Below are 20084 nucleotides of genomic sequence, written 5' to 3' on the forward strand. Positions count from 1 at the left end.
ACAAATTCCTGGAATCTCTAAACAACTTTTAGAAACATAAAATAGTTAACATCTGTTTACATACAAGATGATTGCCATTCTGTCAGATTCTATTTTCGATTAAAGATCAATTTTTCTTAAAGTGTGATGCTCTTTGGGTAAACGTGTTAATTAAAAGGTATGTGGTCCAAAATCCAACCAGAGTGATTCTTTTTTTTTTCTTTTTCTTTTTTTTTTTTTTTTAACTCTTTTCATGTCAAACGAAACACTTATGAAACTTATACATTATTTATTGAAATAAACCAAACTTTTAAAAATCAGATTTAGAAATAATGATTTATTTAATAAATTAATTGCACTATAACACAATTTACTTCCTTAGAAAATGAACCAACCCTTTTTATGTCCATAGTTCATTGTACAACTGGAAAAATAAAATTGATCACAGATTTATTATTTTTTTTTTTTTAATTATTTTTCTGCATTTTAATGACGTCCTAAGATGGTGCGATGTTGTCACATCTAGGGAGGTGCTGCTCAGAACACCCTTTCCTGTCTTGACATGATACAAAACCAATCTTGAAATCTGGTGGGCAATGCCCTTTTCTGCTCTCTACTATCCTATTTGCACAGAAAGGTCATTGTTAGTCTTCCTCTACTATATGTATATGGTGTATTTGCTGATGAAACCAAGCTCAATTCCAGGCATGAAAGCAAATTAAATGTCCACACAGGCAAGCCAATGGCTGAATCCTGAGGAAATAATCTCCAGTCTGTAATAGACTGGGGTCAAAAATGGTTACATTTGATTCTACCAAGACAATGCAGCTTTCCTTTAACAAATATAAGAAACTTTTCCAACCAAAGATTATCATGGTCAATAATGTTCATCATGAAAGTCCATCATTTAAACTACTTCACCTGGAATTTTCAGTTAACATAAAGTAGAATAAGTACATAGAAGATGCTGCAAAGTAGGCTACAAAAAAAGGTAGGATCTCTCTGCCAGGTGAGAAAACTTTCTCACACTTGCCAGTATCCTATATTTCTATAAAGCCACTATTCGCCCATGCATAGAGCATTGCTGCTACAGGTGTACCAAACATTAGTCCCTCCCATTTGGACAGGTTAAAAAATAAATAAAATTCTAATCGGGCCCCACACTGTATGCCAAGCTCCCACCTCTGTCACATCAACAGTGTTGCATTCCTGTCTGTTTTACAAGTACTTCTATGGAATGGGCATTAATGAACTTAATGCATATGTATTCTTTCAACATAATGACCCCCGACTCACCTGACTAGCTACAAAATCTCACCCCTTCATTGTAGATGTGCATAGGTGTCAGAAGATTTTCTGCTCCAATGATTTTTTTTTTCGTCCGATTGCTTGCCTTTGGAATTTCCTCACTATTTAACTTTGCTGAACCAACATGCATAAATTTAAATGTACAAACATCTTGCTGCTCAACTCCCCACCTAGGTCGCCTCTCTGTAAATCTAACCTTTATCACATTAATCTCTTGTGCTTTAGTGAGAATATGCTTGAGGGGGGAGGGGGAATTTTTTTTTTTAATTTGAGGCATTTATTAAAATAGCCAACAAAACAAAAAAAGGAGTGAAAAAAAAAAATGTAACAAATAAATGGTACCAAATGCAAGATAAGTTACTTCTCTACCTACCTGGATATGTTTTTTGTGTTTTAACTTTTCAAAATGTTTTTTTTTTTTACTTAAAAATAAAATGGATGGTCACATTAAATACCGCTAAGACTAAGCTTATTTCCTTCAATAATTACAAGAAACCACCTCTACCACTAATAGCAATGGCCTAGGACACATTACCCAAAAGTACTTCCTTTAAACTCCTCGGCTTAATGTTTACAGGGAACATGAACTGGAATAGATACATTGAGAGCATTACCAAGGTTGCTCGATGAAGGTGGGCTCTCTTTACCATGCTAAAAAACTACTTGCGCCTGAAAGTATCCTGTTCCTCTATAAGGCCACCATTTGCCCATGTATTGAGTAATGTTGTCACATTTGGGCTGGTGCATCTGCTACTTGTCTTACTTCTGGACAGGGTTCAAAAGAGAGTCGCTAACCTGATAGGTCCTGAACTGTCATTTAGGCTTCAGCCTCTGTCCCATCGATGAAATGTTGCATCCCTCTGCCTGTTCTACAAGTACTTTAATGGTGAATGCTCTGATGACTTACATGCACCTGTATCCCCTCGATGTGAATACCCCTGACACATCTGACAAGCAGCTAAGTCCCACCCCTTCACAATAGAGATCCCTAGATGTAAGAAAACCTTCTACTCCAATAGTTTCTTCCTGAGAACTGCTAGACTTTGGACTTCCCTTCCAGGATTCTACTTTCCCAACTGTACTGACATGCAGAAGTTCAAGTGTAATGTGAACAGACATCTTGCTACTCATCTCCCTTCATAATACCCCTGCAACTTATGTCCCCAATAGTAGCCCCCTACTTCAAAGTGGCACTGTGCCTTGTTTAGGGTTAAAATTGAATAGAAAAATGATAAAAAATAAAAATAAAAAAACTAGTGTATAACGTGTTGTGTGAGAACAAAAACAAAATGGTCTCAGGACTATAGTTGAGCCTCAATAATTAATCAAAAATTAAAATACTGATAAGAATTACAGTTTTACATGATTGCCAACATCTAAGGGACATGTTTCTACTAGTATTTTTGTTTAATTTTCGATTTTTGAGCGATTATTGAGGCTCGACTACGGCTCTAATGAGACTACTATTTTTTCATTCAAACATTGACTTTACACTACTTTCATAAGTAAAAACACAAAAAAAAAAAACGTATCTAGGTAGGAGTAACTTAGATTGCCTTCAGTAATATTAATTTGTTTGATATTCATTTTTTTCATATTTTCTATCTATAACTTTTTGAAATCTATTTTGTGCTATTACCGCTAACATGTTTGTATTGCAAATATTTTTTTTTCTTTTCTTATTGCAGCTTTGACTTAAAACTCAGAACTTAATTTTACCTATCTTGTCTTGCTTTTTCCTTTTTTGTTCTGAAATCTTTTTTGTCAAATATGCTATTAACCAATATTGTTTTGTTACATGTAAAACGAAAAAAAAAAAAGTCACCCATGAAAACGAGAACCTTCCAAATTAAAACCTTGAACTATTATCTAAACTCCAAAAAATGTAAATTAATACAAAATTAAGCCGACTTCACAAATTAATAAAAGTTCATTATTGGATTTTAATTATAAGATGAAGTTCAAAGATTTAAACTCGATAGATAACGGTAAAAACATCCCCACATTAATATGGGAAGGGTGATTATCTTCAAACAGCGTCCTACGTTGATAATTGAGCACCAGACGTATACTAAATAGATATTAATAATCCCTCGTACCTATTCCACTTTTCTTTTTTTTTTTTTTTTTTTTGTTGTAAATGGAGAGTAGATAGTGCAGTGGATGTGTTATCAGTAGCTCCAGTAACTCTCGCTTCTCCTTTTTTGTCCCCCAGTCCTCATTCAAATGAGTGATTTTTCTGGCAAAGGGTGAAGAAAAGCTGCTGTTCAGGTCGGTAGTATTTTGTGAACAGTAGTCTAAGATGTCAGAAATTTTTCTGTCTCTATGTCTATCCTTGTGGCCATGTCACTAGTAAGGGTGCTGGAGATAAACGTTTCGTCTGGGCTGACGTTATCCTCCTGATAGTCAGGGACCCGAACCTTGGATTAACCACTAAGGAAGCTGTCCTATCAGCAGGTGCAAAGTACTGGGCTGCTGTATTGCAATTTGGTGAATGGATTCAGGACCATGCAGTAATCTCTGGTGGGGCCTCTCGATGCCATACTAGTGGGTAATTGTTACGGCTTTACCTTATCATATGCTACATAAAAAATTTTTCCTGTCCTTTTCTCTCTTACTTTCCCTCTCTATCCTGCTCTAACCAAGTATGCCGACCTGTTCCACAAATCCCAAAACCTCGACATGAAATATCTCCAGAAAAAAAACTTGAATAAACCTAGAACCACATCTTGCAATGTAGACCCCTACTACCATGTCTCCTTCTCCAACATCAGGGGTCTACGTTCAAACCTTCCAGAGGTTGAAACCCAATTACAGGAGATGAAACTGGACATATTCTTCCTAAGTGAAACTAGAATAGGGCCGACCACTTCCCTAGATGAGTTCATAATTAACGGATACTCTAACATCTAAATCTGACCCCCAAGATCGCCATGGGCATGGAATATATGCTTACATTAAAGATGGCTTCCCGTGTGGCAGGGATATCTTCAGAGAAGACCCTAATTTACCTTATATGTGCTTTCGGGTTGCACTTGCTTACACCACTGCATTTATATTTGCCCTCTATCGGCCCCATAACAGCAGAGTTACTATCTTTAAGAGTATATCTGAGAAAATAGACCACATCCACTTCACATCCGTCAGCTAACATTCACATCTGTGGTGACTTCAATGTCCATAACGTGGAATGGCTGACTCACTCAAATAAGACAGATGATGAGGGGAGGTTCTGTCATGATTTTGCCATTGCCTATGACCTCAATCAGATTGTTCGCGAGCCCACCCATGTACCCTAGACCTTTTTCTCTATATATAAAAAAAAAAAAAAAAAAAAAAAAAAAAAAAAGGGGGATACTTACAAGTTTAAGAGTGTTCCTCATGTATTTCCACAGTTCAGGGTCAGATTGTAGAAAGAGCGTGCACGTATTGTTACGTAACAAATTAGTGGTTCCCCTTTTAACCCTGCTGTTATATTCTTCAGAGTATTTATTAGCATGATCACCATGTGCCATGTCCTGCAGAATGACAAAGATTAGAGAAAATTCTTTGAAAATGCTACAAAAACAAATAACACAGTCAAAGCATCATATAGTAAAAATTTGGAGGTGAGGGAGGAAGTATAAAAAAAAAAAATTTAAAAAGAAAAAAAAATCTTTATGGTGTGATGCAAAGAAAAAATCTTTATGGTGTGATGCAAAGAAAAAAATCTTTATGGTGTGATGCAAAGATAATAGCATATACCAAAAATCACATAAATTGATCAAGTAGTTTTATTCATATAAATAAAAATTTTCAAGCGATTAATGGAAACTTATAGACATAAATCAGCCTTGTACATCATCGTAATAAGTATTTCCCAAAAGTTATTTCAAGGGAAGTTAATCAGTGATAACTTCAAACAATTTTTTAAATGGCATCCTAAGATCCTTGGTTATTAACCATGAAAGTTAATTTTCTTTTTTTAAATAAAATTAATTGATCAATTTACAATTTTTTTATTTTTTTTTTGTGTAGGTTATTTCCTTTCCATCACGAGTATATAAAGATTTTTCTTTTTTATTTGAGGAAAGAAAAAAAGGCTAAATCAAAATACTAACACATAGTACAATTATAAAAAAGTAACTTTAGTACCCAAAAATGAACAGGATTTTTTTTTTTCAAACAAAAATCTAGTTTGTATCATTTGAACTAATGTTCAAATTTAAGATTTTATTCTCACTACATTTCAACTAATCTGATTTTTAAGTGCACCTCATCAAACTTATTTCAAACTAAATCATATATTTAATCCATGAGGTGATATTATTTTTGTTCCATCAGCCATGACCAAGCAGAATTCTTAAGGAATAAGAATAATCTACTCCTATGAATTACATAATGGGTTCAGTTAGAAATTTTGTATAGATTCTCCAGAAAGAAATCAAATTACATCATTTGAAAGAGAACAGTTGTCTGAATGATAAAAAAAAATCAATGTTAGTTTCAAAAATTGTGAAACAAAGTCAAAGATTGAAAAAAAGTAACTTTGTTATTGCACAATAAAAATTATTCATTTTGAAGCAACTCATATGTTTAGTTAAATTTATTTTTAAGTTTCATGAAAATGTGCTGCTACGTAGAGGAATTAAACAGTTTTCATGTTTTGAGACTTTTGGGTTTAATGCATATTTGCCACTCACTGACTTGGCTAACAAGACTAAAAGCATAGGTTAGAGAGAAAGTGTGAGAACATGTTTATAATCATGTACCAGAGTTAAACTGCTCGATTGGTGTTTGTGTAGTATAATTCTAGTTCAAAAAATGTATTTTAGTTAAAAACATTATTACATACTTACACATGTCAAAATTAATAAAAATTCAAAATAATACAAAAAAAATGATTGATTAAAAGATCAGCTAGAACTTTTTTTTTTAAACAAAAAACAGATATTAGCAATCCATTTTATATCTATTTTCAAGAATTACAATTATTTTGTCAAAATCGTTGATTACACTTACCTCCCCTGGATTTTAAGAACTTTTCAGTATTAACAAATATGATAAAAATTGTATGATTTGATAAATTTTATTTCCTTTTGTAATTATATCATCTTGCATAATTTTTAAAAAATTTTTTATTCAAACACATAAGTACGCAATCGTGCTTTTACCTAAAATGCATTTATTTGAAACTGAATTATACAGCACAAAAACTAATTTGTTTTCCCCCTTTTTTTTTTTTCAATTTCAACTTGTAAGGGGAGGTAATAATTATTATAAACAAATGTGTATCTCTTTGTCTTTGTTGCTTTTGTTTATCCCCTTGCTTTAGTTTCACAAGCACATTCTGGTTTTATTAGTTTATTCAGTTGCCCTGTGGACTAAATAGTTTATTTCATGATATTCCTCATGTAAACCTGAATCGTAATCACCCTTCCCACCCCTACTACCTTTTGTCATCTGTTATAGTAATGATCGGATGGAAAGATGTATGTGTATGCATACACACTCCATTATTATTATGTGTAATTTTTTTTTTTTTTTTCTCCGCGGACTGTTATCCTCATCTTCATAGTTGGTGTTTCACTATGTTTTCGCTGGCCTCCTTCAGATGATTAACCGCAACAAGACAGGAATGCTGACTCTTGTAACTGTGGTGAGACAACAACAACTATGGAAGGCAGTAATGACTGGGGATAAAATTACAAGACTCAGCATTCCTATACTATCACAGTTAACTACCTGAAGAAGGCCAGAGGATAAGTTGGTCGAAATGTGGTGAAAAAACAACAATGAAGATGAAGATGATAGTATAAAAAAAAATTGCACAAATCATGAAGCCTCATCTCAAAGGATTCCAAAAAGTTTTTTTAAATATCTAATCCATTATTATGGTTATTGATTATACATTTTTCACAAGTGAAAGTGAGAACAAAATTTTAATACCAAAAATAAAATCTTCAGATTATATTAAAAAGAAAAAATGTTCCACGTTTTAACTATATTATGTTTTTATGTGGCTTATTTTTAATAACATTTTTTTTTTTTTTTGGAAATTAAGGTTTACATAAGCAATATCAAACAACAAACACAGGGCAACTGAATAAAATACTAAAAGCACAAAGTGAAAAATTAGGCCCATGCAGAATGAATTTCAGAAGAGGGATCACTTAAGGTGGATGTCATATTAGACCATTTGACTAACAAGCTTAAGGGTTAGAGAAAGAAAATAGAAATTGTACAAGCAAAGTGTAGTATCTGTTCTGATACTACATTTCATCTTTCCTATCCTCAATCAGTGAAGGAGAAGTCCTTCAAGACTGAGGCAATTTTTATTTTTGTTATCATCCATACTGCCATTGGGGTGGTTGGGGTAAGCTGGATCTCTCACCACATTAAAAACTGACCTTGTGTCTAACTCTGCCCTCAAAGAGAGGCAAGTAAATGGGAACACATCCTCAAAACCTTGCAATGCATCTTTGTTTTTTTTACGATCTATGTAACCATAATCTTCTTGAAGTTGCATCAAGCAACATTGGAATTTATTTACGGCGGTATATTAAGCATTACACTCGTTCTTGCATGAGTAATAGCATTAAGTAAACAGGTAATTTAATCCACAGGGCTAGGAATAAAAACTTCAAATCTGCCTTGAATAAATCCAAATAGTAGTTTTAGAATTTAAACCAGTTACATTAGTTAGTCGAGGCAGCCAGTGATTTAAAAACATTTAAAAGTTTTTTTTTGTTTGTATTTTATTAATAAAAATTACCTATAAAGTTGAGTTTTTTCTCACTTTGACATTTATATTAAAACCCTGCATTCGCTGTATTCATTTCCAGACTGTTATTCTCATCTTCATAGTTGTTGTTTCGTCAGGTTTCGACCAACTAATCCTCTGGCCTTCTTCAAGTTTGGTGAAACAACAACATATATGAAGATGAGGATAAGGGTTGGCAAAAAAAAAAAAAATTTGAATGAATCCACAAATTATGAAACCTCATCTCAAAGGATCCCCTGCCTCCAAAAAATAAAAATAAAATATATAATACCTACTTTTTCTATTTAAAAATTATTAAAACAGACTTATTATACTCGATTCTATGAAGGTTAGCTAATTTGCATATTCCTTTGAAAAACAAGCATTCATTAATTAATTATTCATTTTTATGGCTTCTTATTAGATGATTGGTTTCATTTAATTCTTTTTATGCATAGTTTCTACATACGTCATGCATAATTGTGTAGAATTTACGATAAAAACATTTTAGCACAGGAGCATATTTTCATATATAAGTGATATTGCTTGTGGGTGTGCAAAATGTCTCTACAAAACTCTCTGAATATTTGGTCTACAGGAATACTCTCAATTTGGTTTTTAGCCTATAAAAATAGCTGCTACAGTGTGAAATTTGAAAAAAAAAATCTTAGCAGGCGATTAATCTCTGCGGATGTGTACACATACATTTTTAGCTTGAAGTTGCTTGATTTTTTAGCCTTTTTTATCCATCTGACGATAACAGTAACAATGAAGGTTGAATTGTTAAATAATGAATATGGATGGAGCACTGAATGTTCTAATTTTGATTCCAGCTGATCGCACCAAAGTTATTTTTTAAAGAACTTTTGAAACTATTACTATATATATTGGGTACAATATAATAATCAAGAATTTGCTCTATAATAACACGAAATTTGCATAAATTAAAATTTCATATTTAAGTGTAGCCTGCTAGTCTATATATCTATAAAAGTGAAAGTGTCTGTATATGCGTATGTGTATGTATGTGTGTGTCTGTGTACATTTCCCTATGCAATAACTGTCAATTTTCAGTCTACAGACTCGAAATTTGATATATAGGGTATTGAGATTTGGGAAAATCTTTGTAATCCGTTTTCGGCCAGAAATTCGGCTGTTAAAGGGTCAAAGTTTAATGATTTGACCTTTGAGAACTCTACCAAACTCCTCCGCCAATTTTGAATCTAAACAATTGAAATTTTAGATATAGGTTCTTTGGACATGGACCTAACTTAATAACTTGATTTAAGCCCAAAACAATAAATGTTAAGGGGTCAAAGTTAAAAAAAATTGACCGTTTTTTTTTTTTTTTGCTCAACATACACCTCCAAACACCTGGGCAACGCCAAGCTGAAATGCTAGTAGATAAATAAAACAAGAAGTTTTAAACTGAATTTTATTAATTTATTTATTTTTATTTTAGAAAATTGGTCCCATAATATAGTCATCCTTATAACAAGCCAGGTGATCATGCAACTGGAGTCAGTCTTTTACAGGAGAAAACACAATGCAGATAATTGATATACCATTTAAAAACAGAGATTTTGTTTCTGTGTTTTGCAGATCAAACAATAACTAATTATTTGATAAATTTAATAATTATTCATATTAACAAATTCCTATTAATGAAAATTAATACGCCTCTGAATTTTTTAGATAAGGATTGGTTATTTGTATTTGAATTCTTTGGACTACCGTTCTCAACTTAAGTATGACAACATTTCCGTCAATATAACCCTCGACCTTCTCCAAGTATATCTGGTCGAACTGAGGGAATCTGCACATGCACTCATTCTGTCACCTATGACTGATTAGTAAGTAATTCACAATTTATTTTCGATCATCCACACTGAGAATTTTTTCAAGTACTCTAACCACTGCACCTTGCAGACCTGATGGGAACAGTAGACCAAATAATTCAAATCATATAAACAGACAGGTAACTTTGAATAAACAAATGCATATTTCAAGTGTAAGATTTTTTTTTTAAAACCTATTACTGCCCAAATTTTTGTTTTATGCAATAAATAAATTTTTTAATCATGAAACCCACACATGATGGAAGTAAGCGTACAACTGACATACGAACATAAACAAACCCCTCGTTCACTTATTTAATCATGCATAGACCTGTACCTTAAAGACCAGTTGGGTTGACAAGCCGTAACAGTAAGAAATACTGTTTTTTTCTTGTTTTTTTTCTTGTTTTTTTTTTTTAGGGCGACTTGAAAGTACGATTTGACAGAAAAGGGTTAAGAATTTGTACTTAATCATGACCATATCTAAGGATTCAGATAAAACGTTTTCACTTGTAGGTATATTACACATACATATTGCTTATAACCAAAACTACTTTCAATTCATCATTTTAGATTTGAACAGTGTTTCTTGAAGGAGGCATATTGTCATGTCAATAAATGTAGTTTTTAACATCCCCCCACCCCTAAATCTTATCACACACAAAGCTGACTGCTGGATCATTCATTTCTGAAATGGTTTACAGATTAACTTTGTTACTAATTAAATTTCTGTGCATGGATTAGCATGAGATTTCTTGTTAGTTAATCAACTCTAATGCTGGATGCATAAAACAAGACATAATACGACCTTGATTGAGAAACAAGTATTTTGTACAATTTTATCATCAAAGCATTTTATAAATATACTAGTGAGACCCATGTCTCTGCATTGCTAAAGAAAATTGAGGAACTCATGAACTTCGTATTTTTACATATTTTTAATCAAATTTTTTATGTCATGCTATCTGTACTTGAAGTTCTATCCTGACCATGATGAGATGATAGAGTAGTATCTGTTGTGTTTTTAAAATATGTGGGTAACTTTGATATTTGTGCCACTCTAAATGTAATTTAAGAAACAACATTAAATGTTGAGTAACATTGTAAAGAATCCAACTGCAAAATGTTTATTTCTTATTTTTAAGTGGATTTAATGACAATTTGTAACACAAATAATCAATTTGTCATATAAAAAACATCAAAGCAAGTATTTTTTATGACAAATATGAGAGCAGTCTTGCAGAAAAGTTTTGCAAGAATATTCTGTAAATTTTACTTGTTATAAATAAATGTAAAAAAAACAGAAAATAAGATAAATATGTAGATGTTGTGAAGCAAAGAAAGATATGAAGTATAATAAATAAAAGAACAAAAATGATTGTTCAGTACAAAAAAAAAAAAAAAAAGAAAAAAAGAAAAAAGTATCCATACAGAGCATGAAAAATTCTAATAGGAGCTAAACAGTGTCTAGCAAAAAATGTCTTATTTAATTTTATCTCCTGGTGTCTAAGGTGAGAGTAAGAGTACCTCTGTAATAATCAGAAAGCATTCCTCTCCTTGATTCATGTATGATTATTTAAGAAAATAATGATTAGGACTAAATATCAAAGTTGAAATAATTTTTTAAAAATGAACTTTTGTTTTTTAATAACAGACAAATATGTGCCAGAAATAACTGATAATAATAAGAGTTCACGTATGTGTCTTGTTACAGGAGCTACCAAGCACTAATGTAGTGCAGAAACATCAGCCTTATTTTGTTTATAAGAATATATCATAATCAATGAGATATTTAAAAATTTAAATATAAGATTATATGAGGACTAAAATATATATCTGTAAAAGTAAATTCTTAAAAATTTTCCACCGAAATTTCTGCTATAAATTTTTTATTGTCATTCTAATAGGTACATACACAAAAAAAAAATGTATTTTTTCTCAAATATGCAATTTTCAAGTCACCCGACATTTACAATTTTTAAATTAAGAGGAAAACTCTTTATATTAGAGGAGTATGTGTATTCTCGTCGAGTGGTTCCAATATGGGGGGGGGGGGGTTCGATTTATTGTATTAGAAACTGTACACATGCAAGTATACCAAAGAGTTTTCCTGTTAATTTAAAAATTAACAATGTTGGATGACAAAACTTGAAGATTGCATATTAAAAAGAAAAGTTTGTTTGGGCAAAACCTTTCTAAATGTCAGTAGACAAAATTGGAAGATAACCATAAATATGCCTATAAAATAATCAGAGAAGGAAAAATTTTCAAGCGAAATTCAGAAAAGGGCCAAAATGCTTAAAAAAGGCAAAATTCACAATACTCAGCTTAAAAATGTTGACTGGTTCTAAAATGGGTGATTGATTTACTAAAACATTTTATTAGAAACTGAGCACCCCCTACAAATATTTAAATATTGACTTTTTTCAATTGTTTTTTTTTTTTTTTTTTTTTTTTGATAATCTGGTAGATTAGTGTCCATTCGATAATTCACCGAAAAAATTGAAAAACAGAAAATAAAAAAAATGGGAGGAGGGGGTACCGCTTGTACAAATGAACCAAAAATTGATTTATTGAAATGGGTTGGTTGGTTGGTTTTGTTTTATGGCATATCAACCCTTTTAAGGTTATTTAATGCCGAATCCAAAGATTTTGAAGAAAATTTTTTGATAGAATATATTTGTTTTCAAGTCGGTTTCTATTTAACCCATAGTTGGGACCCTAACAGGTACTACCGCTCCAGGTCAGAGTGGACCTGGGAGCAATGGCAATTAAAGGGTGGCTCCATACTCCCCAAAGCCCACAAGCTGGGGCCTCACCACTGGATATAGTTTAAGGTCATATCCAGGAGCATTATTGAAATGGTAGAATAAGAATCTGGATTTTCAGTTCAGATTAAAGGTTGTCATCTTTAAATAACTAACAAATCGGATAAGCCATTTCTGATCCAGACTAGTAAAATAGATAAATTAACTTCCAGGATGCTATCATGGAATATATCGTACCCTTTTTACACGGTCCGGAGTTCTTATCACAGATTCCTGTACAGATTTCATCCAATCATGGATGTCATCATTACCACAACTTCCAATTTCTTTTCCAAAATTTAACTCTTTTTCTTTTTTCTGTTGTTCCCTGAAAAATACAAATATTTAAATTTTTTAAAATGGTTTTCATAGACACTGGAAGGGTGAAGAAAAAATAATTTTTAAAACAATTTTAATTTATGAAAATTTCATTTCCCCCACTCAAACTAATTTTCCAAAAATAAAGTGTTGTGTAATTAGGAAAGTCCTAGTCTATACTTGTACAGAAATCATATTCTTTGCTTTAGAAAAAAAAAATGTAAAGAAAAGAGAAATGAACAAAATCGAATTAAAAAAAAAAAAAAAAGATAAGAGAAAACAAGTGAAACATGCATGGTCCTCTGTGAGTTCACAGTAAACAAAGGCATAAAAAAAAAATGGTTAAGTTCAGTATTTGCCCCCTCCCCCCACAGTTTAGCCCCAAATGTCCTCAGGGGACGTCAAATCCTGGTAAAATTGAACAAACAGTGCAGTTTGAGGCCTTAACGCCTGTAAATGTGAGTTCTGCACCATCCAAAAAAAAGAAATGACCAAGTCTATCATTTGTCCCCTTCCCACCCCCCATTTAGCCACAAAAGTCCCCAAGACCTTAACATATTTAAATTTGAGTTCAGCACCATGCAAAACTGCTAAATAGACTTACACAGAAAATTTTGGACAAATATGGTAAAATAGTCCAAAAAATGGAATGCTTTTATTAGCCCTAAAAGAGCCCCTGGGGGACACCCAATAGTTATCGTGAAGTATAGGCAAACAAAATTAAATAGAAATCAGTTAGTTACAACTTTTAAGTCTTAAAAAAAAAAAAAAAATTCCAAGGCACCAATTTTTTTAATAAACACAAAAGTGTCAATTTTAGCCATTTCAATCAGAAAGGCACCTCTAGGAGGGCAACCAGAATTTTCCCGGAAAATCTGTTCTGTCACTTTTTTACTCATATCATGTTTAATGTGCAAAAATTTAAAAAAAATTCCAAGGCGTAGTTATTGAGAAAAGTGCAGACAGATGAACGGACAAGAGTGAATTTATAGGTCCACCCTCCTTTTGTCAAGGGACCAATAAAAGATAAAAAGAAAAAAAGAGAAAAAAAATAAAAGATAAAGAGGAGAAAGAATAGAAAAAAGAGAAAAGAAATAGAAAAGAGAGGAAAAAAGAAAAAAGATGAAAAAGAAAAGAAAGAAAAGAAAAAAGAAAAGAAAGAAAAGAGAAGAAAGAAAAGAGAAAGAAAAGAAAGAAAAGAGAAAGAAAAGAAAGAAAAGAGAAAGAAAAAAGAGAAAGAAAAGAAAAAAGAAAAATAGAAAAGAAAAAGTAGAAAGGAAAAGAAAGCAGAAAAGAAATGAGAAAAAAGAGGGAAGAGAAAAAAGAGAAAAAAAGAGGAAAATTAACACGTATTCTTACTTAAATGGATTGACATTAATGTCTTTTTCAGAATAAATCACAGAATGGAATGGTTTTTCATCTTGAAAAAATCGTAGCGAAGGCTCTACGTGATATGTTGTATCACCCGGAATAGTGATCTCGCCCCGGAAGGTTTTCCCAATGATCACTCCAGATACATGGCTTCCAGGATAACCTAGAAAAAATAATTAAGTAAATCAATGAAAAAAAAAAAAAAATGCCAGATTAGATCAAAACAACCTTGAAACTGTGATTTAAAACCTGACATAACATGTCACAATAGAAATGAATTGTTAGTCTCAATTTATTAAGCATTTTAAAAAATAATTTAAATTGCTTTTTAAAAGGTTAACTTGTAACCAGAACTTGTATTTATTTCACTTAACTTATCATACAATAACATATATTACATATCTTTAATATAAATCTGTTGTAATTTAAAAAAACTAATTGCCTTCATCTAAATTATCTCCCTTAATGAACACATTTTAAGAAAGGCTTTGGTAATTTATCCTTTTTGTAATTAAATCATTTTTGTGCGCACACACACACACTCATATATATATATATATATATCTGTCTGTGTGTGTGTGTGTGTGTGTGTGTGTGTGTGTGTGAAAATAGGTCAATAAAATTATAAATGAATAACACTAAACATTAATTTATTATAAACGGTGTTAAAAATAGTTATGCAAATTAAGTATACAAATATCTGTGTTTGGATCTTTGTTCGCCATTATATATACACACTGATTTAAAAGACTATGTTGTATTATTGATTTAAATAACAGTGACCCATTTTGATGGTAATACAGAGGTGAATAATGAAAAAAAAAAAAAAAAACTTCCGCATTTTTTTCATTTACATTTGCCATCCAACACATAACAGCATGTAAAATAGACATTCAACTGAATATGAGGAGGATTCAAATACATATGGTTTGGGAACATTTGTATTTATTATTCAAATATTTATTAAAACTTTTTTTTTCTTTTTTTTTTTTTTTAATTAAGTGTGGAATTTCTAATAGTTATACTAGTTCTTGCATCAAAGAGACAAAAATGGAGGGGGGGGGCACCGAAAATTTCCTTTAATAAAAAGCAAAAATCAATAGAATTGCTGTTAATAAATACAAGATTAGACATGAAGAGAAATCAAAGGATAATGTTAGGGGAGGGGAAGATGAAAAAAGTGATTAGTTAAGATAGCATTGTAATAACGAAAAGAAAACGATGTCTTGTATTTTGTGAGAGCATCATTATTCACTTGTTTTTTGCTTGACATAACGAGCTACATTTTTTCCTAACTACTTTTTCGTCTGACATAACTGATTTGTTCTCATCTCGACAAATAGGCAGTTAAATAGAGTGTGTGCATTCTCTGCCGATTAACCACCTACACACAGTATTACCAATCAAACGTGTGTACATCAAATCCGGTAAAATCTAGAACTTTCTACAGAGTGGTTTGTAAAAGCACAGTTTCAAAAAGTCTGAAGGCACGGATCAAATAAACATGTCTAAATGGCGACACATAAGTTTTTCATATTTCCATAACTTATTCTCATACATGTAACATTCATTCATATTACAACTACAGAGATTAATGTTTTTTAATATAGTCTGCTGATTTATTTTCCTTTGACTGAACATCCAGATTAAATGCCACTACAAATTACAACACTGTCCAATATCTTTTTTTTTGTTTGTTTAATATTGACTGTTACATTATTTGATGATCATTTTCTTTTTCTTTTTTGCTGTTTGTCTGGTTTCAAAGTAATTTAACAGGATCATGACAAAACGCAGATGAAAATATCTTTTTTTATTTAGAGATTTTTTTTTTCTTTTTTAAAGATTTGAATCACATACAAAAGTTACCATGGGAAATTATCATCCTCCTCAAAAAATATTAAAGCTAAAAACTGGTGGTGGTAATGGTGCTGTTACAGTCAACCTAAGACACACAAATAAAATAATGGAGATGGTAGACGGAAATATCCTTTCACTATTGTCATCATCATGGTCTTTTAATCCACCTCATTCTTCTAAAAACAGAATGCAAGTAATATCCTGTTAAAATGAACCCAGAAAATTCATTTTGATCTCAATGAAAAGAGAATTAAGACTAAAGGAAGGGAGAATTATTAAAAAGAAAAATATCAAAACATTTTTTAATCATCAAGAAATCAATTGTGGCGAGGGGTGAGGAATAGAGGTGTGCAAGTGAGTAACAAAAATCCAAAAGAGGTGAAGAAGAGAGAGGCACACAAGAAAAAAAAAAGAAAAAGGGGAAGGAAAAGAAAAAGTGACAGAGAAAAGCAAATTAGAGAAATGTGGGTAAAGAGAGTGAAGAGGAGGGTAAAGAGAGTGAAGAGGAGGGTAAAGAGAGTGAAGAGGAGGGTAAAGAGAGTGAAGAGGAGGGTAAAGAGAGTGAAGAGGAGGGTAAAGAGAGTGAAGAGGAGGGTAAAGAGAGTGAAGAGGAGGGTAAAGAGAGTGAAGAGGAGGGTAAAGAGAGTGAAGAGGAGGGTAAAGAGAGTGAAGAGGAGGGTAAAGAGAGTGAAGAGGAGGGTAAAGAGAGTGAAGAGGAGGGTAAAGAGAGTGAATTTTTTGGTGCTTATGCACTTATGTTACCATGCTATTTTGTTTAAATAGTATTTTCAAGTTAAACTGAAGTTTTATGGTATATATTTTAATTAAATTGTTAGGTGAAAGTACCTCTCCATATTAAAAATGGCTTTCTAAGTAATAACATTATTTCAGCATGGTAACCTACGTGCATAAGTAGCAATATTTTTATGACCAGGACATTCTGGACAGCCTGCTAATATATACATGCTTTTTTATTTATTTTACATAAGCATTAATATGTCTACACATTCATGAGCATGTTTCGGTCAGCCCGTTACAAGTAACTCTAGACCTCTTCAGGCGATATTGCTTATACAAAAGTAAACGTTTAAGCAATGTCATCTGAAGAGGTCTAGAGTTACTTGTAACTAGCTGACCGAAACATGCTCATGAATGTGTAGAGACATTAATGCTTATGCAAAACAAAAAGTATATTTTGCTCTACTTTGGTATTGAGCACTCTTGTATTAACCTTGTTAAAACTTTATTGGTTGCTTAACCTCTGAAAAATACTAACCTGAAATTATATATATGTATATATATATATATATATATATATATATATATATATATATATATATATAAAACCTGCTAAGTTTCACGCAGCATTTGATGATGCAAGGTTTGTAAATGTATCTTGTATAGCTTTTGATACTTCACAGACAGAAAATGCTACTTTGTTCGATACAATAGATCACTTACCAAGTGCTACACCTTTGTATGAGAATGATGTATCCACCTCATCTTTTGTACCATTAGGATGTTGATGTACATGATCAGGTGAAAATAAGGAATTATCCTTAACCAATTTTAATTTAAAATTTCTGAAAAACAAACAAATATATAAGTATGCATATGCAAAAAGATTATCGTCTATTTTTGTTCCAAACCTTCATTCACGCATGTTTAACCGAAGATTGATAAGCATAACTGAATGTTACTGTACAAATGTTTCAAAGAAGCAAGACATAAGTGTGATTGATGTCACACTGTAGTACTACAGAGATTTTGGAATCCTCGTACATTATCCAAACGGCGGTTTCTCATGTAGGCAATTGGAGTCGTGTTGTATCATCTACACACCATAGAAGTTTATTTCCTCTTCTCTCTTGTTAAAGATATCTTCTTACCATAAACATTAGTAATTAAGAATAAAGAAAAGCATAAATTTGCTTGGGATTTTAAACAAAGTTACACAATTTTAAAGAAAAATACAATTTTATATATATATATATATATATATATATATATATATATTTTCTTTTTTTCTTTTGCATTTTTAAAAATAATCAAGTCCCTTTTTTTTAATATATTATTTTTATTATTACAATTGTATATTATATAATATATTAGTAAATTATTTGTCGTTATATTAATTTTTAAATGAATGTGTTATTTATAGGTTTAATAATACATTGTTTTTATGTAATATTTGAAAATTTTAAGGTATGTTTTAACAATAAGGACTATGCAACATTTTTATAGATAGGATGTTTTTATGTAATATTTAAAGTTATGCTTTAACAAAATGCTAGCTTTTTTTGTTATTATAGTAAAGTGCAATCATCAGCTAAATTACTAGTTTTCCTAACTCATTGTTATAGTTTCTATACAAAATTTGGTTGGTTTATTAGTGTTTTATATCACATTTATTAAGCTGAAGGGTTCTGTTTATTTGTCAGTTAAATGAGTGATTTTTTTCTGCATTTGAGATGCCACGTCAGTCAAGTTTAATAAATATGTTACATATAAATTATAATAATGTTCAAGTTTTATTTTGTTTTCATTTTAATAGTTTATAAATATTTTAATTTTCAAATTTCATTCTTTGTAATATTTTAAGAAAAAAGACTTTTTTTTAAATAAATGTTTTTCATGTGAAACCTATGATTTTTTCCAGGCATTGCTATTAAGCTAATCTAGGTATCAATCAATAATCTTTGAACATTCTTTGGTGAATTCATGAATAGTTTTTGCAGCATTATTTTTAACTTGCAATTTCTAATTCGTAATTGCCCCACAGAAGTTTATAAATACTTTTTCTTTTTACTAAAATAGGAATTTACAAAAAATAAATAAATAAAATAAAAATTTGGTTTCTTCATATTTTTTTAATGATTTAACTATTTAATTTAATACTTTAATAACTAAATCATACCCTAATATAACAATACAAAAAGTAATTTAAAATAAATGTTATAGTTAATTAATACTTGACAGAACAAGTTTCGTTTCTTAGCATTAGCTTTCCCCTTAATATTTTATTCAGTAAAGTCTTTAACCTGAATTCTTTTTTGCAGAAAAAAAATAAAACAAAAAACTTAAATCTATTTTAAATCTACAATATTAATGGCCTTTTTTCTTGATACCCATAGAAGCACAAAAGTATGTGCAATAAATTTCAAAAACATCAACATACTATTTTACATATTTTTTACTGTATAATCGTTTTTTTCTACTTAACACATGACTCAATAAGTCCACTGAATGCCTAATAAAGAATTTTCAAATTTCATTAAAGTTTCTTGGCTTTAAATAATACTTAATTCAGATCTGTCACCTGACTGATTTATCATAAAAAATACAAAGCTGTTACAAAAAAATGTTACAAAATACACATTACTCAATAAGTTAATAAAAGAACAACTTTTAGACAAAATTCAACTTTGTTCATCAACATAGACTCTAAGAGTGTTGCACTGATTCCAATGCTTATCTACCAATTTAATGCCTTTTTTTGTAGAAAAATTTGTCTCCGGTCTCAAAATACGTTTCAGAGATTTCTTTTCCTGAAGAATTCTTTTGAGGTCTGTAAACAATCAGTATTCATTGGTGACCAAACCTGTAAAATATAGTGGGTGTGGAAATAATCTGAAGTGCAATTCATGTAGTTTTGCCATTGATGCACTCAACATGAGACGAGGTGCATTTTTCGATATCACTTTCAATTTTTCTCTTCAAAAGTGGTCGACACCTTGGGTTAATACTAGTGATGGGAGGATTTCAATATTTTTTTTCCAATTCTGATATAATTACTGATTACGTACAAAATTTCTGATTTCGATTCTTTATAAATCTAAATATTTAACTATGAAATTGTTA

The 20084-nt window shown here is 31.0% G+C and overlaps 1 protein-coding gene across 2 annotated transcripts in view; it reads right to left on the reverse strand.

Moving 5' to 3' along the window:
* The window catches only part of LOC145245798 (disintegrin and metalloproteinase domain-containing protein 10-like), a 317331-nt gene that overhangs the window by 42683 nt on the left and 254564 nt on the right, over window positions 1–20084 (reverse strand). For both annotated transcript variants that reach the window (XM_080107440.1, XM_080107441.1), the window contains 4 exons: window positions 17685–17806; window positions 14352–14526; window positions 12873–13002; window positions 4650–4805 (listed from right to left, as the gene is read on the reverse strand). In XM_080107440.1, coding sequence (XP_079963566.1) covers window positions 4650–4805; window positions 12873–13002; window positions 14352–14526; window positions 17685–17806 — 583 coding nt within the window. The remainder of the gene's footprint in view (window positions 1–4649; window positions 4806–12872; window positions 13003–14351; window positions 14527–17684; window positions 17807–20084) is intronic.

This window comes from Euprymna scolopes, chromosome 23 (assembly GCF_053919585.1).
Source record: "Euprymna scolopes isolate OS-2025 chromosome 23, ASM5391958v1, whole genome shotgun sequence".
In the NCBI taxonomy this organism is placed as follows: domain Eukaryota; kingdom Metazoa; phylum Mollusca; class Cephalopoda; order Sepiida; family Sepiolidae; genus Euprymna; species Euprymna scolopes.